The sequence below is a fragment of the Girardinichthys multiradiatus genome, chromosome 13 (assembly GCF_021462225.1).
Source record: "Girardinichthys multiradiatus isolate DD_20200921_A chromosome 13, DD_fGirMul_XY1, whole genome shotgun sequence".
NCBI lineage: Eukaryota > Metazoa > Chordata > Actinopteri > Cyprinodontiformes > Goodeidae > Girardinichthys > Girardinichthys multiradiatus.
This window is the reverse complement of record NC_061806.1, coordinates 27,532,000-27,552,474: the sequence shown is the minus strand read 5'-3', so window position 1 is coordinate 27,552,474 and position 20,475 is coordinate 27,532,000. Positions and strand designations below refer to the sequence as shown.

Sequence of the window (20,475 nt, the reverse complement as noted above, 5' to 3'; positions counted from 1 at the left end):
GGAAATGATTAACTGTCACATTTGTCTTCGTTGTGGCTATTGGGGCTATTGTGGTGTTTGAGGGCTAATTGTAGCTAGTAGCAGGAGTTGTTATGCAGCATTTTGTAGTGGGTTATACCTAATTGTAGCTGATAGTAATCGTTCCAGTCTGTGCATACAGCCTGCAGCACACAGAGGTCGAGCTGCGACATACAGATGCTCAGACTCTATGCCCACTTTCTGGCCTTTTGTTGCAGGAAAGGACTGCAGTTTTTAAGAAGTGTTGTATAATAGTAATATTTTCATTGTTTCCTGCTGTATTGATTTTGCACTCTACTAAAATCACTCATAAGTGTAATTATTATAATCATTAGAGCTTTTATGAACTTTCTAAAACATCTCAGCACTCACACAGGGCAGATGGAAACACACTTAGGTCAGTCAGTGCCTCTTAGGTCGGGATTTCAGCTTCATTGCTTCACCACAACGATCTGTAGTTTTCCACTGTGTGTGTGTCTGCGTGTGTAGGTGCGTGTGTGTGTGTGTCTAAGTGAATGATGAATTCTGACTGGGTGTGGTGAACATCAGATGAGATTTTCCTCCACTGCTTGGACTCACTGCCTGTGTCACCAACACACACACACACACACACACACACACACACGAAGCGAGTGCCAGGGCTGGTCTAGGCGTGGGCCCTCGCAGACATAAATTGCTTTTATTTTAATAGTTGTGCAGAGGGGGGAAGACAGGAGGGTGAAATTGTAAAATGCTACAAAGGCCGCAAAGAGAAAATGGAATTCAGAAGTCCATTTTCTCCCTTACTCTTCTTGATCCGCCTTTGTTGCATTACAGGGTTTTTAAAATTATGTCCCGATTTTAAGTGCGCTTGCATGCTTTTGTTTACAATCATCCTAAAAGTGGCTTTCAACCACATTCCCTAAAATTCTTTACTCTCGAGTTGTATTTATCTCGTCTTATATGTAAAAACGTTCGCATGTTGCTTTCTGTAAATAAAAACAAGCTTTTCAGCCTCAGATTGACCATGGTGCATGCATCTCGCATCGTCCATGCTGTCTCTCCTCCAGATGGCTCATCAAATATGCATTACACTCTTTGCCCTTCCTCTCTCATATTGCATTGATCTAAAAGTGATCAGTATTGGCGTCTATCGGGCGTCCTGGCATGTTTGCGATCAAACAAACCCATACGAACATGGGTCAATGGGTTTGCTGTGTTTATGAGCCAATATAAAGAGGATAACCACAAATAAACACACTTGCGCACAAAAAAACCCCAAAACACGCAATATCTCTCTGTCACGACTGTTGTGAACAACGAGACCGCAATTGTTCTCTTTTCAAACAAAAGAAAGATTATGGGTTAACATAAAACACATGTCTGGTTATGTGATGGCTTTTGCAAAGTGATTATAAAGGGAAAAAAGGGGAGGAACGGCAGAGGAGATGGGAAGAAAACAGAGTTGGCAAGAACAGAAAGAAAAATATTATTGATTAAATTACTTCAATTATAGTAACAAATGTTCTTGCATGCAGAAGGCAATACAGAGTAATTAAATGTTTTGAAAACAAAAGGAAACAAAAGTGTTTCAGAGCACTATTTTGCACAGATTATACAGTACGTCTTGCAAAACCTTTCAGACCACTTCAACTTCTTATTTTGCAACTGTTTTTTTTTTCCAGGATTGTCATGTATTTAGCTCCATCCATGTGCCCATCGTCTTTGAGCAACTTCCCTGTAACTGTTTCCAGAGCATTGTGCTGCCAGCACCATGTTTATCCATATTTAATGTCTGCTCAGGGTGATATGCAGTGTTAGTTTTTCATCACACATAGCGTTTTGCATGTAGACCAAGTTCATTTTTGGTTGCATTTCATTAGAAGTGCTGTTAGGGTATGTCTCTAGTTGTTTTGCAAGTCTGAAATTTTTGCCCATTCGAAAAGCTCAGTCATAGTGGGTGGAGACTGTCATTGGACAGAAATGTTTAAGCTTCATTAATTGGTTTTAGGTCTGGACCATTCTAATACATGAACATGCCTTAGCATAAACTGGCTGTCCTGATAGAAGGTATATTTAACACTGCTTTAAACTTCGCTACAACTTCAGCCCCGACCTTTCTGCTCTGGTCTTTGGTCATACAGACCACTCAAATTACTTTACACTAGAGCCACATTCACCCAATCGCACTCATTAATGCATACACCGATATGCAAGGCACCTAAGTGCCTTGCCCAGGGGCACATCGACACATGGCAGGAGGAAACTGGAATCGAACCCACAACCTTCTGATTGCAAGACAACTACTCTTCCTACTGAGCCACAGTCGCCTCATGACGTTTGTTCCCTAGCGTTCTCCAAAGGTTCTCTGAAGCCTTCACAAAGCAGCTCCATATTCTGTGGAATTTATTTTACACACATGTAGTCTCTATTTATTAATTAGGTTACCTTTACCTTTACTGGATTTTATTTAGGAACATCAACGTGGAAGCATATAAATGCAAATGCATTTTTTGAAGACGCTGTATGCAAGACAAGAAGAGCAGAGTAGATCAGAACAGAGACAAAAGGACAGGATGTGATGCAGAAGAACAAGGAATAGTTTGCAGCTTGAAAATAAAAGACTGGCAGAAAGAGAGGGGAAGTGGAGAACTTTGAAGTGCTGAAGGGGATGAATTGCCATGCGTAGCCTCAATCATCCATCTTTCTGATACGGGATGTTCAATTTGATGTGGTTGCGCAGTGGCCATCGGCTCCCTGATGATGCCGGCCTCCCATGTCTCCCTGCCCCTCGCTGTCTCAGGCTCTCTGATATGGTTTTTGTTCTGATGTGGTCATGTGCTGAAGATTCTCACAGATGGTTTCCATCATGATAAAACAATTCACTTCACATATTGAGTTGGAAAAAGAAAATGTGTACCAGAACTTAGAATTATATCTCATTATTTTATTAAATTCCTGTTCCATACGCACAAATAAAACTTTTTTCTCCTTTTGCATTTCTAGAGATGGTGAGGAAGAAGAATCCCCCTATCCGGAGTGTTGGAGGTGAGGAGGAAGAGGAAGAAGAGGGGATGAAGCCAACAGGAGAGGAAGAAGATGAAGGAGATGAGGAGGAGAGAGTGGCAGCGGAAGCAGATCGGATAAACCGACCCTCAGAACCAGAGTCGTCTGAACGGATCAGAGCAAACGAGGAGCGAGAGGAGGAGGATGAAGGAGACAGTGAGTGCATCTCCTCCACCGGTGAGCTCAACATTAATGAGGAGCAAGGGGGGAGGTCTGCAGGCGGAGGGGAGAGGGCAAAACACGTATTAGCGGCACAGTGTTTGAGACCTGAAAGCCAGTCGGAAGCCGAAGACAGGGAGAGGGGAGTTGAAGGGGGGAAAGCTGACCACCTCTCTCCTCCTCTCCCTTCAGCAGCTCGGCTCCTTCCAAGGCAGGAAGGCAGGGAGGAGTCGACAAATGACACCCCGCCACTTTCGTCCAGCCCTTCTCCTAAACTCCAGGACTTCAAGTGCAATGTGTGTGGTTACGGCTACTATGGCAACGACCCCACTGACCTGGTGAAGCACTTTAGGAAGTATCACCTGGGTCTGCACAACCGTACACGACAGGATGCTGCGCTTGACACCCAGATCCTGGCCCTTCACAACATGGCCCCCCAGCATACAAACCTAGGTAATTCTTTGCTTCAATAAATATTTGTATTTATATATAATCCCTTTATAAGCGGTTCTGAAATTTGGTACGGTTTAGTTCATTTATATAGCTTTATTTCACCACAAATGTTAGCTCAAACACTATAGAAGACAACTCAATTAATTTCCAGTTGTATAGAAAACTAATTAATTTCAGGGCAGTTTATTTGTTTATTATTTAAGTACGTTTTTGCTTGAAGCACCTTGAATCGCCTTTAAGTATCCAAACTCTTTCTGCTGTTCTGATGTCAGATTTACAAACAGGACAGGGACCGAGAAGTCAAACCAAAGAATTGGGAAAGACAAGAGCAGATGGACAGAATCAGCAGCAGAGGACGGTTATGATGAATGGAACGTACGACGTACAGGTATGTGTGTCAAGGGTTAAAAATAACAGGTTTTAACACAATCATGGTTTTCAGGGTCATTCTTAAAGGACAATTTCATATGTTTTTTTTTTTTTCAAAATCTCTTCTCAGCAATAGAGGAATCAAAGGATTTGTATTCCTAAAAAAGCTGGTTCTAGAAGTATAAATGCATTGGAATCCTAATGTGTCATTGTATGATTTAGAGATGAACTGAGAAATTAGGTGAGGACCATAATCTTCAGTGGGACCAGCAACGATGAAAGGAAACTCAAATATCTTATCTCTAGATGGAAGTTAACATAAAGTTAGTTAATTCCTGTATTAGTGAGGTGATTAACAAAAAACTGAAAACATGTGTAAGAATGTGAGGGCTATGTTGTTCTTTGGTAACTACTTGTGGAGCTAGTAACTACAGCAGATAACAGGAATGCTAAACAAATTGCAGCAAAGTTGCTCTGTTTTGTTCTTTTGAGCTTTCAAACCCTGTCATGGATCAGCCTAGAACTGAAAATGTTGGACGTTTTTTGCCCAATCTGTGAATTAAATGTCTGCATTTTCTTAGAATTACACATGATGTAACATTATCCTACTATATCTGTTATAAAATTTCACCTTCTTACTATGAAACCTAACATTGACTCGCAGTTAGACCAAAGAAATTTGTCAAAAATGCTTTTTTTGTCAAGGAGAAGGATAATAATCAGATCAGACAAAAGTACTTAGCTGGTCAACATAATGAACTTGTCCGTTCAGAGCACTCTGAGAATGAACACCCAGCTGAAGAGAACAATTTACTGGCGAGAGTAAACTGTTGTTCATTTGTTACACTGAGTTGTTTGGACAGCGAGTGTATTTGGACTGTGATGTATAAAGTTTTAAAGACTGACAGAGACACGACATGCAGGCCACCTGGCACACAGGCTGCACCAACAGTGTTAAGCAAAAATGTATAAATTCCCACACATATACTCATGTAGCATGAAATCTAAACATGCTTTCCTTTTCATTCATATTTATTTTGCATTGCTTCGGAGATGGCATCTGCTCAGAGTTGCACACAAAAGAAAATGTAGGTTATTGTAGATTTAGAAAAGAAGAAAATCCATGTACAATCGAATGTAAGCTTTTTTCTAATCCTAGTTGTGTGCAATTTCGGCGTGCAGCCTGGACGTCAATCCTTTGGAGGTTAAAAAAGTTGATTTTTTGATGTTTAGCTGTACTTAAAATCAAGGGGGTCCTAATCAGGGAAATCAACAGCTGCAGACTTGGTCCGAAAAAAGAAAAAAAAAAACACAACACTCTCCACTCAACATTGATTTGCTGCGGCTGTTAATGATAAACATTAAAGTGTGGGAGAAGAAAACAAAAAAAGTCCACATGTTGGGTATGTAGTTCTTTCTATAGGGGCACAATCTGTTATTATTTCGCCTATGGACAAGCAATTTTTCTATTACAACGCATGGATTACATAATTTAGATTTACTGAGGAATATTTCATCTTCTGCCTCTCGCCCGTAGACTGCTGGAGAAAGGCACCAGCTCCCCCGCGACCCACTATGGAAGAAACTGGTATAGAAGATGGATGGATGGATGGATGTGTAGATGGATGGATGGATGTGTAGATGGATGGATGGATGTGTAGATGGATGGATGGATGGATATTTCATCTTGTGCCTAATAAGGCTTGTTGCTTTATTTAGTCAGTACATTAAATAACCTTGTAGATCATTGGTAATGATTTCTTTATTTGCCCTTTTTGCGTATTGGGATTACCTGAATTAAAAATCAGGGATTAGGATTTTGAGTCAGCACGAACAGAAACAGCAAGGCTTTATATTAAAAAGTTGATATAAGATAGTTTTATTGATCTGATTGAGAAGAATAGTTGATTCCTTCAATTCAGTTCATTTAACCCAGCAGCTGGTAATGTTGGAAAGGCACATAATGGACATAGAAAGCCACAGCAGTCGACACAAGTCCGAAATAGAAAATCCGGCGGGCTTAAATCGTCATTATGAAGAAAAAGTGAAAGTATTAGGAAAAAAAGAAGGGGAATGAAAGGGATCTCTATTTTCTCCATCTCTCACTCAATTTTTCTCCTTTCAGCCCACGTTTGGAAAATTCCATCTTGTCATTTGCTAAGACCAGGGTCCTTGTGAACCAGAAATAATAGAAAAAAAGCAATTGAGGAGAGGAATAGTGTAAATAAGAATAGAGTTAGATGGGGAGATGCGGGAGGAAAGTAGAGAAGGTAGCGAAAGAGGGAGCTGTAACTCTAATCGACTGTTAGTAAGTCTAACGAAACAGGTGTCAGACATATTTAACCCTCTTTTTTTCTCCATTATTATAAACGTCTCTGTCTCTCTTTCATCTTCTCTGTTTTGACATTTGTCCTTGCTCCCTTTTTCTGAGTATTTAATCAGTTTTTCTCTAACTGCTCAATTTGCTTTTCATCCATCTCTCACCTTTTTCTTCGCCCCACCCCTGTTTCCAGATTTATACACTTTTCCTCAGTATGTCCTGTTTGCTTTTTGCCATATTTGTTTCTACCCTTGTGGTGTTTTCCTTTGATGTGAAGAAAATAAATCACAAGACAAAATTCTAGGCAGATGAAACTACAAAGTGTTATATTCAAGTGTGTCATTCAACCTTCAATATTAATATTAGCAGAAATGTAGTGATTGCCTTTTTTTAGGCTACTTCCAGACTTGACCAATGGTCGTTCTCTAGAAGAACAATCATTAGCTGCATAAGAACTAATTTACAGACATTTGCAAAAATGCATGAAATACAACTGAGACTGAATTACAGCATGCTTTTATCAGCTGGATTATAGCTACTTAACATTTTTTGCTCTCTTAAAAAATGTAAAGTGCCCCATTTACCAGAATATTCATCATAATTTGAATTACCGTGGTGTGCAAGATCACATCAAGGAGAATGATTACCCATCTGATTTACAATCAAATCATTATTTTATTGCAAATGTATGTGCAGCAAATTACAGGTTAATAATTATAATGGCTATTAAATCTGGAAGGTGTTAATTGGATTTGTCCCCTGGCTTCAAATTATAGGTCTCAAATGTAAGTTGGGCTTAAGTATGTCTCCTGCATAAAGGACAACTTCAGCCTCTGTTATTTAGCAGTAAATTAAGCTTGGATAGACAATCCCATGCAGAAGTATTCATGCACTTTATACTTCTACACATTTTATCACACATTTTATTGTCTTTTACTGGGATTTATGTGATAGAAAATGATGCATGGTTTTAAATGTTGTTTTTTTTTTTGTAAATGTGCATTTGTATTAAATCCTAACTCTGATAGCCTTAAATAAAGTCCAAAACATTTTTGAATTTATATAATCTAATATTTTTCATCGTTTCTTTTCTCCTTCTCACCAGGTGACAGTGGGCGGCACCCTGATCGGGATTGGCCGCAAGACATCTGACTGCCAAGGAAACACTAAGTACTTCCGCTGCAAATTCTGTAACTTTACGTACATGGGCAGCAATTCCTTGGAACTTGAACACCATTTTTTGTCCTCACATCCTAACAAAGTCAAATCTCCCCCATCCACACCCCTGCTGGCCACCAATAACCTGGCGACGCATGACAGCCAGCTGAAAAGGAGGATTACGATGTTAGACGCCGCCGAGCAGGTGGCAGTGCGAGCCGAAGATGACTCCGTGGTTGGGTACTTCATCCCGGTTAGGGAGGGTTCTGACTCGTCGGGCTGGACGGGGGAGGCTGGTCGAGGAGCTGTACAGGCGTGTTATTGTTGCAAACTATGCAGCTGGAGTTGCGAGTGGTCGGAGGGTTCAGCAAAGCTTTTAGAGCACTATGAACAAAGGCATAGAGGTGCTGCAGGTGGAGCTATAAGCCCTAATAGCTCTGGTCTCGCTGGGATGGACAGAGAGAGGGAGAAAGGAGGAAGAAGAGAAAGAGGAGGGCAAGATCATGTCGCATCGAAAAGCTGTAAAGATCACTTCACCACCAGCAAAGGTAATGAAAGGAGCTTGATGTAAGTTTGGTGGAACTTGGTTGCAATTAGTGATGGGACTTATGACTCTTTGAAGGGAACCAACTCTTCAGGATCTGTTCACTCCAAAGAGCCGTTGAATTGATCCATTATTAAAAATGTACATATTTCGAAGAACAAGCCATTTTATCCCTAATGTAGTGTTAAACATATTCATTTGGGCAACCTGCCATGTGTGGGAGTCATCTACATCGAGTAAGATTAATATTTTTATTTAATGGTTCAAAATATAACCAAGTATGTTCATGCAAAATGTCAAATACCAGTGTGGTTCTTTACTAAAAGTGTTGTGTGCATTATTATTTTAGTGATGTTTGTAATATAGAAACAAAATAAAAAGCTAAAAGTAACAAACTAGAAGAGAAAAAAGTGCACTTCAGTTCCTTTGGCAGAAACAGAAATCACTAACTGCACCATTAAATATAACAATAAAGCCAATGCACTAATGGTAAACAATCCTTAACAATAGCTAAACAAAGTTTGCAAACATCCAAATAAAAAAATAACCTTGATTGAAGGCAGTATTTTGCTTTAAGGTTTTTTTCTGTTTTACCTTGTTATCATCTGGCAAATTTGCGTTGAGAAAGTCAGGTTTTGTTCTGCTCCTCTCCCCTGCTGCATGCAGCCTGCGCTATTATTGCAGCCAGGTTGCATGTAGGGCCACAAGCGTGTCTGCCGCCATGACAGATGACGAAAATAAACAGTGAGCTGTGAGCAATAAGCATGTGCCCTGTATGCTCATATCACCCCCCCACCAACCAATTTCTGTTTGTGTATTCAGTCGCCTAAGTAATAAATATATAATTTAAAATAAACTTAAAGTAGTGAAGGCAGTGCATACATTTGCTACATAGTAAAAAACACAGAACGGCTCTCACAAACTGAGGCTCGGGTTGTATCGTTCAGGGTAAGGAGCTGTTTAAAAGAATTAGATATTTGAATCGGATGTCAAATCACTAGTTGCAATTATTAAATAACTATTGTAACATTGCTTCCTTACATTGTGTGTGATTTTCCTTAGAACTGTCAGAAGTGTTCTGATCCCTTCAACTTTTCCACCTTTCCTTACCACCACAAACGTCAGTGTATTTTATTGGAACCAGCACAAAGGGGTGCATAATTAAAGTGGAAGATCTACAAGAAGAACCTATAAGACAAAGCTGTGGGGATGCTTTTCTTCAGTGGGGGTAGGACTGTGGCCCTAAACAAACAGGCAGAGATACAACGGAATGGTATAGAATGGCCCAGTCAAAGTTCAGCCCTAAATCCACCTAAAAATATGTGGCTGGATTTGAAAAGTAATTTTTACAGACGCTCTGTGTCATGTCTGACTTAACACAAAAATATTTGGTAAAAATGTAAATTTTTCACATTTTTAAACTGGAGAAAACATAGTTGCTGCTGGATCTGAAATTAAAGGTGGTTCTACAAAAGTATGGACTCAGAGGAGAATGACTTTCATTTGTAAAGAAATTTTAAAACCATATGTCGTTTTACCTCCACATCACAATTATGCGCTACTCTGAGTTTGTCTGCCACGTAAAATCCAATAAAATACATTAAGGTTTGAGATTCTGCTGAGAACAAAAAGAAAAATTCAATTATTATAAATACTTTTGAAAGGCACTGTACATTTGGGCCTCTCTCAGTAGGTTTTACTAAAGGTTTCTATCCTCTGCTCCCAGGAGACCCAAAAAGCGGTGATTCGGAAGCAGTCGTGACCAGCTATAACTGCCAGTTGTGTGATTTCCGTTACTCGATGGCCCACAGTGCGGATGTGATCATCGTAGCTCCGTTGCTGCTGCATTACCAGCACAACCACTCAATCCACCGCTGCTGCATTCAGCACTGCATGTACTGTCCTCAGGGGTTATGTCAGCCCCAGAAACACCTGGGAGAGGTAAGATGCATACAAAACTAAAACATTTAGTGTTTTCTCTGCAATTACTATGGAAAAATTACCATTTTTCTGCAAGCACATGAAAAATTAAATGGAATACTTGAACAAGTGTAAAGTTAATTGTTCCAACTTCCTGCTTAGTTAAAATTCCCTTGCTTCTATAATTCTGCCCACGCACACTCCCTGCCCTCCTTTGTGCCAGCTGCCAAACAGGGCTGTTGTAGCTGCTAAAAATACAAAAAGGATGGTTAATATTTTAGGCTTTTATTAATAATGCACTCTAATTTTGCTCCTGCTGAGTTCCATTTTTATTTTTTGATGTGCTTCAAACTCATCAACCCATGTCAGCCAAAAAAACTGTTGCATGCAAACATGGAAACAACTGGTTGACTAAACATTTCTCTCAATAGGTATCCCACCCATTTGCTTGTCGGAAACCAACCTGTCCTAAATGCTGTTCAAAGTTCCCTCAGCCCACCATGCAGCAGGACCCCATCGGTTTAAAACCCGCTGTTGCCACCTCACCCAGCGTGACCCCTCCTAACCGGAGAGGTGACCCCAGTGTGATTTCTAGTTCCACCTTTCACCCTTCTAACTCTGCACATCCTGTTGTTGCACAAGGTATTTAAAGGCATAGGCACAGCAAATCATTACCATTTGCTGATAATTTTCTTTACATAAACATTTTGAGCTTCCATTTGTTAGGTTTTTGTATTTCTTAATACTGATTTGCCTTCTAGGTGTCACTCACTTGTGCGACCAGTGTGCGTTTGCCACCACCGACATTGATGTGTTGCTGCAACACTATGAGAGCTGTCACAACCTGATCAACTTAAAGGGGGCACCTCCACTAGTCAAAGCTGAGGAGGAGGCCGGGGGAGACAAGGATGGAGGGAGAGGAGGAGCAGTAGAGAGTAAGAGCTCTTGCACAAAGTGTAACTTTGTCACACAAGTGGAAGAAGAGCTTTTTAGACACTACAGGTGAGCAGAAAATTCCACAAATAGCTTGAAAATACATGGATAACAATACAGTAATTGACAAAATTGTGAATATGTTTCACTACAATGTGAATAATAACATAGAGTCCTACAATCTTCTTTTTCTCTTGCATGTTTATTTTCAGCAATAACCCCTTTTTGAAACTACTGCTAAGACCCTTTTAGATGACATTATGCCTATTTTCAACCAGGTGCAAGAGTTGAGTAGTTCCTGAGAAAAAGTTAGATTTTCCTGGTCATACCTGATTCATTTAATGACTTTAAACATGCCTACCAATACATTGTTTGGATTTTCCTCATGTGGAATAAAACGCAAGAAAGGGGAGAAGTGTGAAGAACACATTTTTGTGCTTCCTCTGCTGGAGTGTTTTCTTTTTATTATTATTTACTCTTGGATTAGACAAGTTATAATATTCCTTTAAAATCAATGTTTGAATCTGTCTGATCACTGCAACCCTCCAACAGCCCCCAAAGAAGGTGATTATTCCTTCATGACTAGCAGATTATTAGCTTTCTTGACGACTATCCAATGTTCTAGTGGTAAGAATAGAATAACCTATTTTTAAATTTTATTTTATTTTTTTCAGATGAAATATGGAAAAAAGGATTTCCAAATTTGTCAGTTTGAAGAAGTTTTGTTCTGGAAAGGTGTAGGTTTCTAACCATACTTGCCACACACATTATGGTGACAGCTGCGGTAACAACCTCAGCTCCTAAATCAAACAGGCTAAACATTAAACAAACTAAACATCCAACCAGCCAGCCAAGAAGCTAGCAAACTACTTTTCTAACAAACCAGCCAACCACCAAACTAACCAGCCAGCCAGCCAACTAACCAGTTTAATGCTCAACCAATGGGCCAATCAATCAACACGTTCAACCCACCACCCACCCAAACAACCAACAAACCAGCCAGCCAACAGGCTCACCAATGTAAAAAACTACTCAACCAACAGACCAGTCAAATAACCAAATAACCATCTCACCATCCAATCAATAAACTAGCAATCCATCCAGATTTATCAACAACCATTTAACTAGCACATCAACCAATCAACAATTGTTCAGAAAACAATAATGGTTGATAGAATTAAAACGTTATATTTTTTATTACAGTTAAACAGCAAAAACACCATTGTAATATATTTAGAACCCCTAATACAATTACATAATGGTGTAGTGTTAAATCTTAGTGTAGTCTTTTGAGGCCTGTAGTTTCTAGTCTGCACCATGCTATGGTCCTCCGATGACATCAGAAGTCAATTGACGTCTGAAATTCACCCTAGCTGTAGAAAAAAACTGTCAGAAATCTGAAACAGTAATGAACCGCACTTAGTTTTATTTTTTCCAAATGCAAATTAGCACTGTTCCTCATGACAGTCTTCATTCTGTGAAACTCGCCAGTCATTTCACTGGTTTTGGTCTGTAATTTCTGTCAGAAACTGAGGAAGACATCAAGCATGACTGTACAATCTGTGTCTCAGTAAAATCAGGACTTGAGACACAATTAGGTGTAAATGAAGTTACCTGACTTGGACATCAGATATTCAAGAATACAAAGAAACACTGTGAAATGTTTTTTTTTTTGTGTTATTCCTGATTTTCATTTCTGTAGTGCTTTTTTTAATCTTGTGATGAAGTCCGTTTAGCGTACTCCCAAATAAGAATAAAACAGATGTATATAGAAAAGAGGTGGGAAAAGAAACAAATGCTGTTGGGCAAGCATGGAAGGAAAATAAAACTGAAGCACATTAAAAGATGATTACAGAGGAGGGAAAGTGGAGAGAATAAGGGAGAAAAGAGTGAGAAATCAGTTATGAGATGTTTTTCACAGTCCAGTTGCGTCCCAAACAAAATCTAAGCTCCGAATCTCGAAGCTCTGATCAAATAAAAGTGAAACAAGGCCACAAAGTTTCAAACCCCCAGTACAATCAATCAAAGATAAAAAGATTCCAAAGTTTTAGACAACAAATTCGGGATTTAATTTAGTGGTGTTTGAAACAAAGGACCCTGGTATAATAAGGAAAAAGCCACCAGTTTGTTTTCTTGCACTCACTGCGAAATCACTCACAGACATTTAGTGATGAATGAAAAAAGTGGATTGTACAACACAGTGCTCTAGCTTTTAAGCTAATCATTTGATTTGGTGTGCAAATACACTGAAACTGCTATATAGCTTATTTCCCTTCTCTTGGTAGTTTAGCTGGAAAATGCAGCTTAATGCTCTTTTTGCCATTGCATATATTCATTTAGCTTATTTTATTAACTTCATTTACTGACTATAAAGAATTTAGAGATTCTCATACCGAGCACAGACTTGTTTTCCTTTTGAACATCCCTGGCCCTACATTTCGGACCTAAGTGGTAGGGGCAGGGGCAACTTGTCAAGTGTTAATGTTTGCATTACTCTGTTTTTGTTTTTAGTTTTTGTTTGGAACAAGAAATGGAGCATAATTGTTAGGGGTGCACCGATAGATCGTCCGGCCGATCGATCGGCTGCAACGTCCTTCATTTTGGATGATCGGCGATCGTCTGACAGTTGCATGTGAATCCAATCTTATCCACTGATCGTATCTACCTCCGCAAAAGTCTGAAAATGTGAAAAATGAAAGACTAAAGGAACTTTTTTTTTTGTTTAGTTAATTTAGTAGTTGTGACAGCAATGCCCTAAACTTTTCATTTATATTTGAGAGCACTACCTCATGTGGAGTTAAAACAAGTTTGAATTGTTTCAGGGGTATTGTTCAGTAAGTTGGAACATTGAAGGTGTATTGTGACCTCATAACATTCGACAGTCAAGTATGAATTAAATTAGTATCGGCATGTCAGGCTTTTTCAAGATTGGTGATCGGCCAGAAAACTGCAATCAGTTCACCCCTAATAATTGGCCAAGTACATATGATATCGTTAATAAATTTAACAAAGCAAGCTCTTGTGGCTGAAGGCAAAGGAAAGAGAGCTTATTAATTTGACTTTGGTGACATTAAGTCACATTAAGATTTGGCTCATTTCCATAGAGAAATAAAAAGCAGATATGACCATCTCACATTTGCCAGAAAACATTGATGATCCCCAAGGCTTTTGGGAAAATATTGGACTTATGAGACAAAAGTAGAACTGTTTGAAAAGTGTGTCAGTCATGGAGGTACTAGCGTGATGGTCTAGAGTTGCTCTGTTGCTTCATGACCTGGATAACCTGCCGTAATTGATTGAACCATGAATTCTACTCTTCAACAAAAAAAATAATGAAGGAGATTATCTGGCCATCTTTTTGTGACCTTAACCTTGAGCGCGTCCTTGGATTAAGCAGCAGAACAATAGTCCAAAGCACAAAAGCTAGTTCACCTTACTCTGGATTTAAGTCCAAATGAGATGGTGTGCCATGACCTTAAGTATGCTGTTAATGTTGAATTAAAATTAAGGCTCAAATAATTTTTTGGATTAATCATGATCAATTGATTATTGAAATAATCGTCAACTAATTTAGTAATCAAACATTAACTGGAGGATACAGACTGTAAAATATGCCATTTACTGAAAGAAGAACCCACTCAAAGCAGTAACTGAGGCCAAAATTGTAAAACAAATATACATTTGCATTAAAGATGAAAAACCCTCTTTGTATGTGAATATGCTCTATCCAGAACTCCTCAAGTGGCATAGTCTTAGCTTCACCTGGTTCAAATTCTGTAAAAAAAATATCTTATGAAGCACCTTTTTTGGATTTTTTCTCTGTTTTTGTACTAAAAAAATCAAGAAGATTGTAACTTGGACCTTAAGTGCACTACAAGGGTTATATTGTATATGAATAACCTTATGCTTTTTAAAAAGATCTCTTTAAAAATCCAGGATGCAAAATGCAAGTGACACAGTATACACCTTTTTGTTCATTCATGTTGATGCTAGAAATGTTTGTTCAAGTGTAAAATAAAGACATGCTGTATTGTTGCGTTTTCTGCAATTTAATGTTAATTTTTGTTTTTAAGGTATAAATCAAATAATTTTTTTACTTACATTTTCTCTTTTCCGTTTTTCTATTACTCATAAAATAAGCTTACGTAGTTTAATATAACATTATCCAAGTGTGTCAAGTTTCATCCAATTAATTGTCAGAATAATCGATAGAATACCTTATTGCTGCCCTAATTAAAATAATTCAGCTTAGAAGAATGGGCCAGAATTCCTCCCATTTTTTCCACCAAGGAAAAGCATTACGTTTTGAGGCTAATGAAAATGAAATCATCATTTGATTTTGATTTTTTTTTTTCATATTTACTCAAGTTCTCTGTGTTTAAAGTTAAAATTGGTTTGATGGTCTGAAACACTGAAGTGTAAAAAAAAAAGAATGACAGAAGAAACCTAAAACGAGGAAAATATATTTTCTCACCATTTTCACACGCCCAGAAAAGAAGGGTTGTCAGAGGCTGTCAGTCATCAACCCTACTTTATGCGAGTATCATACATCCAGTTTTATTAAATGGTTACACTTGTTTTTGAAAAAAATGTACCAAACTCACAAGGCCTCGCTTTGGAAGAAGCCTGATTTCTTTTTTCACTACAATAGACAACAGACCCTGCTGAACATCTTAGAGACCAAATGCTGCCTGGAGGCTCTGTGTTGTAGAAAATGTTCTGTGAGCAAAGTGTTGAACAAAACTTTAGTTGACCTTTCACATTCATGTTTTTAGTTTAGTTTCGACCAGACTGGTATGTGCCTCTTAAATAGTGACGATCCAGGTGTTTGGGGCCCCCGAGGGTCTGGATGACAACGTTCACCCTGATTCAAATGATCCGCACTAACAAAATAATCACAGTTAGACGTTTTTAACCTGCTGGAGACTTAGCTTATAGCTTATTTAAAAATAAACTAAATCCATTTCCTCCTTACATCAGTGCTTTATTTCTTTGTATAATTTCATGGATTGCTTACTGTGTGAGCATCTTCTCCACATAGCGGTTGTTTTTCTGCTTTCATTGACATTTTTGGCATACTTACTGTGTTCCTGCTGTTGTAAAATACTTGCACTGCAGGGCATCATCAATAAGAAGCTGTTGAGAAAAAGCCAAGTGAATGCAGTAGCTAGTGTTTAGCAGATTACTGCTGCTGGGTGACATCAGAGCATAGAAAAAGAGCAAGTAAAGCTTTTGTTAAACATGACTTAGTTGCCAAAATAATGACCCTGACAAGGGAAAAGAAGTTACTTTCAGGCTGCTACAATGCCTTCCAAAAAGTATTTATACCCCTTTCAAATTTTACAGGTTTCATGTTGAAATCACAAGCTCCTGTGTAATTTATTGGAAATTTATGTAATGGAAAGAAGTGCAGAATTGTGAAAGGGAAGGAAAATAATGACATGGTTTTCACATTTTAAATAAATCCCAGTGCAACCAATTCCCTTTAGAGGTCACCTACTTAGTAAACAGAGTATGCAACTGTTCTGTGAAGGCCTCAGAGGTTTATTAAAGGACATTAGTGAACAAACAGCTTCATGAAGAGCAAGGAACACTGCAGACAGGTCAGGGATTCAGTTAGGGAGATGTCCCATGCTCTGATGATCCGTCAGAACCTTGTTCAATCCATCACAGATGAAGATGATTAAAGCATACTTATGTTTGAATGGACCCATAAAAGTCCAGACCCAGGTCTTACTGAGAATCTGGTGCAAGTCGTATTGAAAATAAATGTTCATGTGCTCTGCATCCTATTTGATTGAATTTAGGCTGGAATGAGCATACAGTTTTATCTCTGGATGTGCAAAACAGTAATTGCAACAAAAGTAGAATATTGACTCAAGGGTTCTGACAACAATTGCAGCCAAACTTTACAGATTTTCATTCGTAAAAAATACGTGAAAACCATGTATAATTTTCCTTCCACTTCATAAATATTCACTACTTTCTGTTGGTCAATCTAAAAAATGGCAATAAACGACATTAAAGTTTAAGGTTGTAATGTGACAAATGAAAGACTCTGTAAACTGTTAAAACATGTGTACATAAATATGAAAGCAATTTCCTTAAAGTAAAGAGTTTGATAAACATTTGCAACATGTTATTTCTAAAAAAAGATACTCATTTATGTATAAAGTCCATAAAAGTTATTGTGTAGTACTGTTCATGTCATGTAAATGTAAAGGCGCAGCCCATGGTGGGTCTGAGTTTGCATGAGTATTCGTTTCTTAAAGGTGGTTTATTGATTTTCTTTTCCTTGTTAGCCCACACAAGAAGCACCCAACATGTTTTTCTGTGCCAGGAAAAAAATCTACCCTGATGTCTTGCTCTGGATATATAACAGACCATTCAGGGGCTTGGCCAACAGGAAATGAAGGTGGCTTGTTGACGGTTGATTCAGTGCTTGACGTTCAGATTCATTTATGCTTCTCACTGTTTTCAAGTAATTCATGGTGATTTAGTGGAACTCTGAGTCACTTTTTGGCCACAAGTTCCCTGAAAGTCAAGACCTGAGTGCTCTGAAGAAATCAAGCAGGGCCAAATGCACTTTTGATTTATTCATTTCCGGTGGGTGGATTTTTCTTCATTCTGTGAACAATTTTGATGTCAAGCACAGTAAATGAGAGGCCTTTCCTCATTTAAATGGGCAGATGTAAAGATGAACTGACTCTTCAATGCAAAGAAAATAAAACAAGGTCTATAGAGCTGCACTATTGTATTTCTGTGGTGACCCATTACTAGTTTCGATGGCTATGTAGTCCACTGATTAAAACCAAAAGTAATGATTTGTACTTTTATCTTTTTTCAGGCGTGTTCATGCATGTTGCCGCTGCCGACACTGCGACTTTACAGCTCCTGATTCGTCGGCCCTCCTCGACCATTTTAATTCTGCCCACTGTCAAGACTCCTCTCCATCATTAGACTCCCTGCCCTCCTCAATGACACCTTCTCTGGCGCTCTCGGCCAATGGCTGCTCAGCTCCCTCTACTTTATCCATTAAAGAGGAGAGCAAAGGGGATCTACGCCTCCTCTACTCTCTGGCGCCGCCTGAGGGACGGCTGGCGGAGGGAGGCAGGGAGGAGGGCGGCGGTGTGGTGAAAAGCGAAGGAGTGGAGGGGAAAGAAAGAGAACGAGAGAAGGGTTGGGTTCTCGGGGAGTCAAGAGGACCAGGAGAAAGAGGAGGTGAGCAGGCCCACGGATTACTCTGGATACCCAAGGAGCGAATGGGGCCCGAAAGAGGAGCGGAAAGAGGAGCAGGAGGTGGGAGCCCCTCTCTTTTCCCCTCCCCGCTCTCCCTCTCTTTCGTTTCAGCCAATCACGAGGGCTCACAGCAAAAGAGAGGCGTGGCTTTGTCTGGCATGGTTTACCTGGGAGACACCAAGTCGTTTTTGGGAGATACCAAGTCGTTTTTGGGAGGAGGGAGACCAGGAGGAGCTACTGCAGGTGGAGGAGGAGGTGAGAAGCAGAGCCAGATACCCTCACAACCGTGTCCAGGTGGAGGAAGCGGGAGTGGAGGTGCAGGAGTTCAGGAGGGGAAAGGAGGAGCCACAAAGGAAGAATCCCAGTCTCTGCTAAGAGTAAGCAGAACATACATACACCCTCAGCGTTATTATCTGAATGCCTCGCAAAAGCTTTTCACATTTTGTCAAATTGCAGCTACAAACTTCAATAAAACACTACAACTAAAGATTTAGTGAGCTTTTATAGAAACACAAAGTAATGCATTAATCTGAGGTGAAAGGAAAATTATGCTTATTTCACAAGTTACTACAAGAAAATCTGAAAAGTGTGTGGAGCATTTTTATTTAGCCACCTCTACTAAATAGAAATTGATTTCATAAGTCACCTAGTTAGTAAATGGAGCCCCCTTGAGTGTAATTTAATTCTCAGTATAATTGCAGCTGTTCTATGAAAGCCTCAGAGATTTGTTTGCGAATATTATGCCCCTTTTCCAATGGCTCGATGTGGAATGGAAACTCGCAAGCATTTCCATTCCTGTTTATTCCGGCCAAGTACCTGCTTTCTTGGTCCCTGCTCCTGAGCAGGTACGACTAGGGCTGAGTAGTACATGCTGATTGACCATGGGACCAGGAGAACTTAGAAGTTATTTGCTGAGGTTTTGTAGAGAAAAGGTTAATAAAACTTAAGAGCTACTACAATAATATTAAGGAACACAATATTTTTACTCTCTACAAATTATAAACCATGCCTGAAAGCAGAAAGAAAATTAAAAGGACACATCAGCTTTCTGAATTACATTCAGGTGGGATGCTGCATTCAATAACATCCTAAATCAGCTGATCTCACATAAAATCACCTGTTCAGATGCACAAACATTTCCTCCAAAACACCAAAAACAATACCACCATAACACAGCGTGTTTAGTATTGTATTTTTATTGACGGTTCTTAAGAGAACCAGCGTCTGCAGGAAGAGGGAACAGGCAGAGACCAGCTGCCCCATAATCAGACTGCCTGCATGGGATCAAATGGTAGGAAGGTCCCGCTGAATCCACGGAGCATGGATATCCAATATCCAACCTAAAACTAACTTCACCACAGTCAAAAGTGTGCGGATTTGTGTTTTAAAGTCAGTTTCCTCGTTATTGGCATGGCTGAGACAAAAATCTCCTCATAAGGTCCAAACTTTTAACCCCTTCAGGCAAACGTTGGAGCATTAATTTTCAATTCAATTCAGTTTTATTTATATAGCGCCAATTCACAACACATGTTGTCTCAAGGCACTTCACAACAGTCAGGTACATACATTCCTATTAATCCTAACAATTGAACAGTGCAGTCGGAGTTAGCTTTTTATTCAAATTGGATAAAACGTTTTTCTATCTAAGGAAACCCAGCAGATTGCATCCAGTCAGTGAGTTGCAGCATTCTGTCCTCCCAGATGATCATGTAGAGACAGTGGACAGTCCCTGGCATTGACTTTGCAGCAATCCCTCATACTGATCATGCATGTAGCAACAGCGGAGAGGAAAAACTCCCTTTTAACAGGAAGAAACCTCCAGCAGAACCAGGCTCAGTGTGAGCGGCCATCTGCCACGACCGACTGGGGGTTTGAGAGAACAGAGCAGAGACACAAAAAGAACACAGAAGCACTGATCCAGAAGTACTTTCTATGGGAAGGAAAAGTAAATGTTAATGGATGTAGCTCCTTTAGTCGTTTCACCTAGAAAGAAAGAACAGATAAATTCTGAGCCAGTTTTCAAGGTTAGAGTCTGAAAGAGAGCACATAGAGTTAGTCACAGTAGAAGCTCAGTCAATTTCCATGTCTAGGAGAGAGAAAGGGTTAAACACTAAAAGACAGGGCTATGTGGATCATCGGTAGAGGTTGAGCATTAAGTTGTTGCCAGCAGAAGCTCGGATGATGCCCCCCTCCAGAAAGGTGTCACAGGTAGACACAGAGCCAGGCCACGTGTAGCTTCTAGGAAGAGAAAAGAGAGAACAAAGTTAAAAGCTGAAATAACAGCAAATAATGCAAAAGTGGAGAGTAGTGTGAGAAT

General features: G+C 39.5%; 1 protein-coding gene across 5 annotated transcripts in view; it reads left to right on the top strand.

The window, feature by feature from the left end:
* Nucleotides 1–20,475, top strand: part of trps1 (trichorhinophalangeal syndrome I) — a 151,349-nt gene that overhangs the window by 65,817 nt on the left and 65,057 nt on the right. For 2 of the 5 annotated variants that reach the window (XM_047383452.1, XM_047383453.1), the window contains exons 3-9: nucleotides 3,004–3,675; nucleotides 3,948–4,063; nucleotides 7,470–8,070; nucleotides 9,793–10,007; nucleotides 10,418–10,628; nucleotides 10,748–10,988; nucleotides 17,767–18,535. In XM_047383452.1, coding sequence (XP_047239408.1) covers nucleotides 3,004–3,675; nucleotides 3,948–4,063; nucleotides 7,470–8,070; nucleotides 9,793–10,007; nucleotides 10,418–10,628; nucleotides 10,748–10,988; nucleotides 17,767–18,535 — 2,825 coding nt within the window. The remainder of the gene's footprint in view (nucleotides 1–3,003; nucleotides 3,676–3,947; nucleotides 4,064–7,469; nucleotides 8,071–9,792; nucleotides 10,008–10,417; nucleotides 10,629–10,747; nucleotides 10,989–17,766; nucleotides 18,536–20,475) is intronic. The other 3 variants (XM_047383456.1, XM_047383455.1, XM_047383454.1) reach the window with 3 other exon arrangements.